The following is an 11,219-nucleotide window of genomic DNA, read 5'->3' as shown; positions in this document are numbered from 1 at the left end:
CGCGCCTGTTTCTTTTGTCCAAAACCTCCATTGTTTCAAGTGAATCTGTTAGATAAAGTGACTAAACTCCAAAATTTGGAGTTGGTCAAAAGAACCACTAATGACTGTTAAATTTTGCTGCATATTTGACCTTAAGAATACTGTTTACAGGGTACTGTCATCATGTTCATTATTAATATTACTTATGCCATTCTTGTCACTTAAGGCAGTCTTCCATGTCCAAAATGATCCCCTCTTGGTGGGCTCACATGGAAAGACTCACAATTGCCACATTTTTTATAATCTTTAAGTTCTGTGTCTGCTCCTAATCAGACATCTCAGGGGAAATGGCACACAAGGAGATGAGGACTAGACAGATCCAATGCTCCCTAACAGGTCTACCTGGTTTATGTGGGGCTCCCCAAAACCTCTCACTTCTCCTACAGCCTCTTTGATTTTTCTGAAGCACAAATAAATCATCCTCCCAGTTGTCCCCAGGACAGAATCCATATTCTTTTTTTTTTTTTTTTGAGATGGAGTCTCACTCTGTTGCCCAGGCTGGAGTGCAGCAGCGCGATCTCCGCTTACCGCAAGCTCCATTCCCCGGGTTCATGCCATTCTCCTGCCTCAGCCTCCCAAATAGCTGGGAGTACAGGTGCCTGCCACCACGGCCGGCTAACTTTTTTGTATTTTTAGTAGAGACAGGGTTTCACCATGTTCGTCAGGATGGTCTCGATCTCCTGACCTCGTGATCTGCCCGCCTCGGCCTCCCAAAGTGCTGGGATTACAGGCATGAGCCACCGCGCTTGGACCCATATTCTTTAGTAAGCCTTGTGAGGTCCTTCTTGGTCTGGTTGTCTCCTTGGACTCCAGCTTCATCTTTCACTATGTTTCTTCTGGAACTCTACATTCTGACCCTGTGCCCCAAGAGGGTCTTGATCTCTGATGCTGCTGGATGTTGTCAGGAACTCTTCTCCCTGGGATGTTCTTTTCTCTGTCTTCCTGTCTGTTAAACTCCTATTGGTTCTTAAATCTCTTTGCAGACATCACTTCCTCCAGGACTCACCTCCATTATCCACACCCACTAAGACTTGATTAGAGGCTTACTACTATGCTCCTACCACACCCAGACATTTTGCCATCTCAACACTGAACTTCCCATATTGTAATTGCTTGCTGACTCACTTCTCTGTATAGCCTATTTCTAAACTCCTTAAGGAGTTTGCCCATTGTATGTGCCTGGCACATGCCTGGCATGTAGTAGAAGAGAAAATACAAATACATATTTTTTAAATGACTTTCCCACTAATAGAAGCAACGAATAAATCCACTAGGGTCAGGTACTTAAAATTAGGCCATGTCTAAACAATAACATCCTAAGAAAGAAGGGGATATTTGTGCTAGGTCTTAAAAGTTGAGTAGGGATTTGCTAAGAGGATATGGTGGGAAGGGCACTCCAGAGAGAAGGAACAACATAGCCAAAGGCACAGGGCTATGAAAAATTGAAAATGCCATTTATTCTGTATTTCATCAAAATATATAAAGTTAACACACAAAGACTTGTTAAAGGGCCATCCATTTATATTAATTAAGATGCTTTCACTTGCATGAACCAAAAGCTCCAACTCAAAGTTGCTTAAACAAAAAGGCAGTATTTGACTCACGTGATTGGAAAGTTCAGAAGTGGAGAAAGCTTCAGGTTTTGATGACCCAGTCACTCAATGACCTCTTCAAGAGCCACTTTCTTTTTCTATCTTCTGATATCTATGGTGCTAGTTTTATACTAACTCTGGCTTCCTTCTCCGTTGAAGAAAGGCCATCTCCCACAATTGAGGCTATAAACATTTCTTTCACATACAACAAGGAGAGAAAATGCATCTCCTTTCCTATTTTTTTCCTCACAAAACTTGTGAGATTCACCTTACTGGCCTCTGACCAGGGAAGTAGAATGTGTTGATTGTCTTAAGTCAATCAGTGAACACTCCTGGACAAAGAACAAGGCCAGCATCCTCAATGTACATGAACTATATAGAGAAGGAATTGATATCTAAATGAAAAAGGGAATTAAGAATGACTCATGGGTCATCATTGCAACTGGAAGGATGGAGTTGCCATTGCCTGAAATGGTAATAGTGCCTCTCAATGCTTTGAGAGGCACTATTTTGAAGAGGCAAGTCAGAAGGTCAGTTTTAGTCATGTCAAATTTGAGAGGCTCATCAGTCATGCAACTGGCCATGGAATGCAGGCATTTGGATATATAAGCACAGAGGTGAGGACAGAAATCTGGATTAGACATACGAACTTTGGCATCTTTAGTCTATAGATGTCATTTTTAAGCACTGCACTTCTCTGCAAAGAGAATAATGCAATGTTTATCACATGTGAGTGCTTAATAAATGTTTACACTTGTAATTACTATAAGGACCTCATGAAATTTTCCTAAACATTAATGATAATGAATAATAAAAATCCATGAAACAATAGGATTATGTGCAAATTTACTCATTTAATAAGATGAAACAAAGGAGTTGTAATTTTTCAAAATCAGTTAAAAACCTTTTGTTAAGAAAGATATCCATTTTCATCATAATGAAGCTGTTTCCAAGTTAGTTTAATCATTTCAAACGAATGGTTTACTCAAATTATTTACATATTTCTAAACTTAGTGAATTTTTTGAAAATACTACTTTTAGAACCCTAAATCAAATTTTTCTTCCCCTTAGAGATGAACACTTGTGAAAGGATGCTGATAATGTTCAAAATGCGTGATGTAAGATAGTGGTGGAGACAATGGCAGAGAATTGATGAATTTGTTAATTCAATAAGTGCTTAGAGAGTGTTGACAATGTGCCAACCCCTAGTCTAATATCAGAGAACTAAAGTTGAAAATAAAGGTATCATCCCTACCCTCATGGAGTTTTCTGTCTTATTCGATGTTTCTCAAATTGTGATCCACCTAACAGAAGACAGGTGATGAATTAGTTGACTAGCACTGCATAGCAAATCACCCCAAAACTCAGTAACTTAAAAACGATAATCATGTATTATGGTCCTGTGGGCCAACAGACAGAGCTGCTGATCTCAGCCGGAGTTGGCTGACCTTGCTTGGTCTCACTCACCTATTGGTGGTCAGCTTGTAGGTTGGCGGAGGGCTGGATGGTTTAGTAGGGCCTGTGTGCATTGACTTTCCTCCACATGATCTCTCATTCTTCAGCATGCTAGCCTATGCTATTGAACTTGAACTCGCAAGGGACCATGGAAATGAGCATAAGCAAGGAAGACTGCTTGAGGGCTAGGCTCAGAAGTAGCAAAATATCATTTTCCCCGCATTCTATTGAACAAAGCAAGTCACAAGGTAAGCACAAATTCAAAGATGAATACATAGACTATACTTCTTGATGAGAGGAGCTAAAAAGTCATATTGCAAAAGGCATTGCTAGGGAGAGTGGTAGGGAACTGGGACCATTTTTGTAATCAATCTAGGGGGTGTCTCAGTTTTAGTAAGGAATGTGATGGAAACATTTCTTTCTCTCACTTTTGACAAATTTGGGTTATAAAATCTATTAATACTTCTACAGAAATTCATTTCCTTTCTTGAATTGTGGCCATATGTGGTGCAGAGGCCCTTGACATTTTGCCTCAGCATCATTTCCTTGACCGAGAAAATATTTCTTGTGGGTGAATGTATTTTCACATCATTTACAAGTAGTTGCTTACTCTAATGTGTTAAATGTGCATTTTTTATTATTCCCATTCTGTTAAGTTATATTCTCATTTTGGGATGTGAAAAAAAAATCAATGGCTTCAAGTGGTTCATTGAAGTGAAAAAGCAGCAATGAAAATACTAACACAAATACAATATCTCAGAGTAAGATCGTAACTGAAATAGTGGATAAGACTCATATGAAACTCCTCCCTATCAATCCTTGTATCTTGAAACAAGTGGAAAATGTGGTGTTGCTAATGGGATACACAGCAATGATCAGCTAAACTTGGCTGATGCTAGATCCGAGATCATTTGTCCTATACAGTATCCTGTACCCAACTCTCTGTCTGCATTGCTTTTAGTCATGAATATTTGCCCTAAGTAGAGTTGATGATGTTGCTGTTTTCGTAATATTTTCAAATAATATCTTTGTATGCTCAGATAAATAATTGATCTTTTTCTAAAACAAGCAACAAATAATGCTTTCCAGGATGAAATCAATTAATTTTGCAATTAAAGGTAGAAATAAACCCACAGCTATAGACATTATTCAAAATTACATTTCTTGTAGTAAAAACTGTTGCAAATCACACCATCACACAGAAGCCAAAAAGCAAGCCAAAATGATAATGATACCTGTTATATTGGGGGAGAAAATGAAGAATATGCTATCAGCCAAATTCCCTTATCAGATGACCACCATAGATGTTACATAGTATCACTGGCATATTGTTTACTATCCGGAGTGTGCTGGAGAGATGTCTCACATTACAGCTGGATGGCCCCATTCATGTGCAGACTTGGAATCGGTTCCCGGCACACAAGGCACAAGGAAGAGTGCTTTACACATTTCATTTTTTTGTCTACTTGATCACTTAATTTTCATTGAACATTGTTTTGTGAGCCATAACACAGACCAAAAACAAGGCACTGGGATCTACAGGGATAGAACCCCAACTGTGTTTACATCAAGAAAGAGTGTGGCTGTTAAGATATAAAAGATGGCAAAGAATTCTAAATTTCAGAGAATAACTGCTGGGTGGTCAGTTAAATGATGCATGTTCCTAATAAAATGTTGAAAGAGGCCGGGCACGGTGGCTCACGCCTGTAATCCCAGCACTTTGGGAGGCCGAGGCAGGTGGATCACGAGGTCAGGAGATTGAGACCATCCTGCCGAACACGGTGAAACCCCATCTCCACTAAAACTACAAAAAAAATTAGCCAGGTGTGGTGGCGGGCGCCTGTAGTCCCAGCTACTCTGGAGGCTGAGGCAGGAGAATGACGTGAACCCGGGAGGTGGAGCTTGCAGTGAGCCAAGATCGCGCCACTGCACTCCAGCCTGGGCAACAGAGCAAGACTCCATCTAAAAAAAAAAAAAAAAAAAAGTTGAAAGAGTGAAAATGATAACTTCAATAGAAATCTCTCTTAGCCTCTACCTAGCCAAATCATTGTTTTCACTCATTTTCTCCATTCTTATGGTCAACTCCAGTCTTACCTCTGAGACTACTGATCATCTCATCTCCTTGAAATATTTTCTTCTCTTTGTCTCCAGGACACCACTTTCCCTTGGTTCTCCTCCATCTTCACTGGCTGTTCCTCTTCAAGTCTTCCTCATTTCCCTGTGCTTGTAACGTTTTAGGGCCTTAGGGTTTAGTACTTGAACCTCATCTAGACTAATGGCTTTATGTGAAACGGATGAACCCCAAGTTGATATTTCTTGCCTGGACCTCTCTTCTGAACTATAGAATAACTGCCTACTCTCCATCTCCACTTAGACTATAAGAAGACATTTCATTTTAACGATGCCCAAAACTGAACTCTGGATCTCCACCCCAAACCTGCTCCACTGACATGCAGCCTTCCCTATCTTAGTTAATGCAATTTCAGCTTTCTGGTTGCTCAAACCAAAATTTGGGGGTCATCCTTAACTCATCTCCATTTCCCCAACTCCCATCCAAATCCTATCAGTCCTATCTTCAAAATATATCTGGAATTTGGGCAATTCTCATTATTTCTGCTGCTAGCATGAAAGAGTTCCGGGTCTTAATTATTCACAGGACCTATGACAGCAACTAGGAGTCATGCAGAAAATATACAACTGACAATGAAACAAAGCATGAGTGAATGAATGAATTACCAGGATCAAAATATCAAGAGAAGGTGAATTGATAGAAACATCCAGTTGTCAGCCACCGTTAACAGAATTCAATTCAACGAATAGTTTCTGAGCACTTAGCATGGGCCAGGCGTGTAAAATTTTTTCAGTTTTATTGAAGTGTATTTTACATACAAGAAAATGCACCCAATTTAAGAGTAAAGTTCAATGAGTTTTGAAAAATGTGTATATCCATGTGTACAATCAAACTCTTGAAAAATGTATATGTCCACGTGTACAATTAAACATTTCCATTATTTCCTGAAAACATTCCTCTAATTCACCCCCAACCCAAGCAGACGCTGACCTGCTCCCTGTCATTATAGATTAGTTTTGCCTGTTCTAGAATGTCATGTAAGGATAATAATGTGGTATGCATACTTTGTTATTGTGTTTCTTTTATTTAGTTTAAGATCCCTGAGATACATCCATGTTGCTGCATTTATTCATAGTTCTTTTCTTTATATGTGAGTCATATTCTATTGTATTAATATAGCATAGCTTTTTTCCCTTCACCAGTCAGTGGACATTTGCATTTTTTCCATCTTGGGGCTACTATGAATAAAGCTGCTGTCTTAGTCCATTTTGTGTTGCTATAACAGAATACTGCAAACTGGGTAATATAGAAACAATAGAAATGTATCTGGCCCGTGGTTCTGTAGGCTGGGAAGTTCAAGATCAAGTGGCTGCATCTGATGAGGGCATTCTTGCTGTATCCTAACACAGTGGAGTGTGTCACATGGCAAGAGAGCATGCAAGACAAAAGAGATGGGTGAACTTGCTTTCATAACAAACCTAATCTCAAAAAGACAATCCTACTCCCACAATAAAGACATTAATCTATCTTTATTAGACCTAATCACCTATCTAAGATTCCATCTGTTGCATTGGGGATTTATATTTCCATCACATAAACTTTCAGGGACACATACAAACCATAGCAACTGCTACAAATATTCACATAAAAGTCTTTGTGTTGACACATGCTTATATCTCTCGGGCAAATACCTAAGTATGAAATTGCTGGTTAATATGTAAGTGATTCTTTAATTTTATAGGAAACTGCCAACTTGTTTTCCAAAGTGATTGTTAATTTGATACTCCCACTAGCAGTTTATAAAAGTTCCAATTGTTCCACATCTTTAGTATTGTCAATTTTTGCCATTTTTACTTGCCTGTAATGGTATTTCCTTGTGATTTGATTGTACATTTCTCTGATGACTAAAGATGTTGAGCATCTGTTTGCATGCTTATTGGCCATTCATAAATTGTTTGGGTGAAGTGATTGATTAAAATTTTTGCCTTACTTTTATTAGGCTGTTTGTTTTATTAAGTTCTGAGAGTTCTTTTCTAAGTCTGAATATAAGTCCTTTGTTAATGTGCTTATTGCAGACACTTTTTCCCAGTCTGTATCTTGCCTTTTATTTCCTTAACAATGTGTTTTGAAGACTAGAGTTTTAATGTTCATGAAACCCAGTTTATCATACTTTTATAGAGTAAATTTTATGTCCTGCTTTGAAATCTTTGTCTACTCTAAGGTAACAAAGATTTTCTCTTATGTTTTCTATTAGAAGGTTTTGGGTTGGTTTTTACATTTAGACCTATGACTTTCAGCACTTTGAATAAGCTATTCCATTGTCTTCTGTCTCCATTGAGAAGTCTGAGGTTATTCTTATCTTCTTTTTCCTGTAGGTAATGCATCTTTTGGTCTCTCTGTCAAACTTTGATATTTTTTTTTCTTTATCATTGGACTTATTTTTTGCCTTTGTGTGATTTTCACTGGATTTATCCTGATTTAGATTGTCCAACTTCTTGGTTATGCTTTTCATATTCATTCCTTCAGTTGTTTGTTTATCCATTCAACACGAATGTGATGAGAGCCAACGTACCAACCACTGGGAAAGATGCTAACATGTCACAATGAGGCCCAGAAAATTCCAGATTTCTCTGAGTTTACAACCCACAAATGATGGTGATGGTCTCGAGCGAGGGAAGCTCAAAGAGAAGGCTTTCTTCAAGGGAACAGGGTTACCAGTCTAATCAGGGCTGAGACATGAAGGGTTGTGTGGGAATTTGCCATGGTTCCTATCCACTGGAATTCCTCCCTTGTCTCTTATGCATTCTTTCTTTATTTTAACAATTCCCTTGCCAAACTTTCTTGGAACTTTCCTTGTACACCAATAATTTTGTTGATTTTCTCTGTACCTGTAAACTTGAGCAGGGGACTAAATTATTTTTGACCACTTTTGACCTACAAACATGGCAGTTTCAATGATTCGACCTGTATCTATGACACTGTCAGGCTAAATGACTCTGGTCTTGTAAAGTGTAGTATCATTTTGTTGTCTTTTAAAAATTTATTGGAAGCAATATATCACAAAATCATCCTAGTTCCTTCTATCAAACATTTCCCTTCAGACTATTTTTTCTACACCATTTTTTCGAAGTTGAATCATATTTTCCTTTCGTATTGATAACTCCATCAGATGGTGGGGTCGCTGGTTCCTCCTCTGTGCTTTTGCCTGGACCCCTCCCCAGTTCCTTTTGTTAGCTTGTTTATTCTTTCCTCCATGATACTGCTGAGAAATAAATTAGTTCTACAGACTATCAAAGTAACATATCAACTGCTTTTCTAGAAGGAATAAACTCTTGAAGGATTGCTTTTATTTCACTGTTTTTGAGGCAAAAGCAAGGTTATACAAAAACTGTATGACCTGGTAGGCTCTTGGTATTTGTTCATAAGGCTATTGTCATCAAATCTGTAAAAACAATGCCCACAGACCTGCACAGAGAATTGTAAACTAAAAATGGGCAGTGAGACTAGAACCTTCACTACAATGAAATTATAGTGATTCTTAGCATTACATAATCACATATCCACTGCCTTTCTCATCTTCCCACAACTACTGTGAAAACACTGCCTACTGTATCAACCTTGGTTTACCCACAATTAAAATTAGAAATACATTCTTAGAACTTTCTCTCTTTGCATGCCGCTTTTCCATGGTACTCCTCAAAAAGATAAGCTTTACCTATAAAAGGACCTTTCGTTGCTATTTGGTTGTGTGTGGAACCTGACAGAACTGCCACGGTGAGTCAGGAACATGTTTTCCGGGCCTAACTTATCAGGATGCACCCATTTTCCCAGAGAGGGCTAAATGAACATGAATTATGCCAATCTTGTTAAAAAAAAAAAAAAAAAAAAAACTTAGCCAGATTCAATCATGTTTTTAATTTTGTGTAGATGCTGCTACTCTGCACTCTTTCACTGCTGCTGGGAGCAGTAGCAGGTAAGAAAAATATGAATATGGAGCTGGGAAAGATTCACTGTTCAACAGTCAAGAGGGCTATGGCAGCTGAGTTCAAGCCATGATGTGGATGACGAGTAAAGAGAGAGAGATGCATGGCTAACAGCACGGGTGCTTGCAGTAGGGTTGTCAGATAAAATCTAAGACGCCTAGTTAAATTTGCATTTCAGATAAATGGCAACTGTTTCCCACAAACGTGATATATTTATATTGAACATGTTATTGCTTATTTGAAATTCAAATATATATATGCAAGTTAAATTTGAATATATTCATTGTTGTTGTTAAATCTAGCCACTTTAGCTTAGGGTCAAGTGAGGGGTTTGAACCCTGGTTCTGCCACCTACAACTTGATTATCCTGAGCAAAATCACTAACCGCTCTGTGCTTCAGAATCTTTGTCTGTAAAATGTAAAGAATAGGATTCCCCCTCTCCCATGATGTGAGAATTAGGTCAGATTAGTAAACCGTCTTGCCTAGCACCTGGCACATGGTAAGATTTTGAGAAAAGCAGCGCCCACAACAGCTTCTACTCTTACTCCTACCATTAATCTAGATTTATCCTACTCAGGAAAGAGAATCCTTCTTTGGATTGTTCGTTTACGGAGTGATATTCAAGCCTAGAGTTGTGTTAAACTATGGATTTTTTGTTTGATTGTTTGTGAACAGCTTCTTCATCACAGGAATGGAGATGACCTTCAGTACAGCAAGGATGGAGACACACGGGTTTTGCGACCTTTCCATGAAACTTAAGCTCTCCATTCAAAGCCCAAAGTTATATGGGCCCAAAGTCCGAAGTACCAAGGGCCAAAGAAAACATTTGAGTTTAGAGTCTAAAAGGAGTCTCAGATTGGGACTGGACAGAGACACAAGGGAAGTGGGGTGATCTTATGTGGTAGATTTTAGGAACAGTAGCCTGTCTGTAACAGTGGCGTTTTCTGTGAGTGTTTGGCTAAGAGGGTGTTTGGGGAAACAGAGGAGGAAAATCTGCCACAAAATGTAAATTAACTCACATTTTGGCAGAGAGGCTATTAAAAAGAGTGTTCTGGTTAAACTAATACCCTTGAAACACATCTAGGAGATTGCAGGAACAGAAATCTGTTACCCAAGACTCGGCTGCTTCAGCAATGATGCCCCGTGGTCAGGAATTATGGAAAGACCTCTCAAAATACTGCCCTGGGCTCCAGAAGGTGTCAATACCTGTTTCCTTCTGTACACCAGCGAAAACCCCAACGACTTCCACGTATGAATGCTTACTGTTTTCAGGACAAAGTTCCATCTGTTTATGTAATAAGGATACTGAATATACACATCTTCTAAAGAGAACAAATCAGATAATGGAATTGCATCTATAGACACTTTTAGGGCAGTGATCTGAACTGTTATTTTATGTAACTTTTTATAAAAAGTTCTTTAACTTCATATTATTTTTGTTCCACCTTCATGGTACCATTTAACAAATGGTACCATGAGGTACCTAAATATGAGGAGATTTATATATATTTTTATATACATAGTATGAGGAGATTTATACATATTTTACTCTATACATAGTAAAAAAGCCCAATATTATGTTTCTATAATCTCCCAATTTTTTTTATATATATATATATCTCTATATTAGATGAGTAGAGTACCGATACATAGAGATACACGCACACATACACACAAACGCACAAAGCCTTCCATTGTGTGAAGAGAAGATCCTTACCACCAAGATTATAACAGATAAGTTATCCCAAGTTGAACAATTGCAAACATGTTGTGATGACCAGGAAATAGCAACATAGTGATGATTGAGAATAGCATGGTTGAAATGGGAGAATCATTATTCAGAAGGATCCCTGAATGGTAGCACTCTTGTACTTACCGGCTCTCTCCACCTACAAATCGCTTTGTTGGCTACTATAAGAAACTGACAAGAAACACTTTTCTGCCTAAACAGGAACTCGTTGCAGATATCCATCAACTATCAGGCATTTCCTGGGTCCAGACAGTGGTTATTTAATAACTAATACTGAGATGTTTCAAAATTTCAGCAAAAATTCCTACCATATTGATGCATTACAGCA

At 38.4% G+C, this 11,219-nt stretch overlaps 1 protein-coding gene across 1 annotated transcript in view; it reads left to right on the top strand.

Annotated features, from left to right (window-relative positions):
- Positions 1–9,084: 9,084 nt before the first annotated feature.
- Positions 9,085–11,219, top strand: part of PNLIPRP1 (pancreatic lipase-related protein 1) — a 33,052-nt gene continuing 30,917 nt past the window's right edge. The window contains exon 1 of the mRNA XM_012001130.1: positions 9,085–9,130. Within this exon, the coding sequence (XP_011856520.1) occupies positions 9,085–9,130 (46 nt within the window). The remainder of the gene's footprint in view (positions 9,131–11,219) is intronic.

This window comes from Mandrillus leucophaeus, unplaced genomic scaffold (genome assembly GCF_000951045.1).
Source record: "Mandrillus leucophaeus isolate KB7577 unplaced genomic scaffold, Mleu.le_1.0 Scaffold65, whole genome shotgun sequence".
Classification (NCBI taxonomy): domain Eukaryota; kingdom Metazoa; phylum Chordata; class Mammalia; order Primates; family Cercopithecidae; genus Mandrillus; species Mandrillus leucophaeus.
This window is presented reverse-complemented; position numbering and strand designations above follow the sequence as displayed.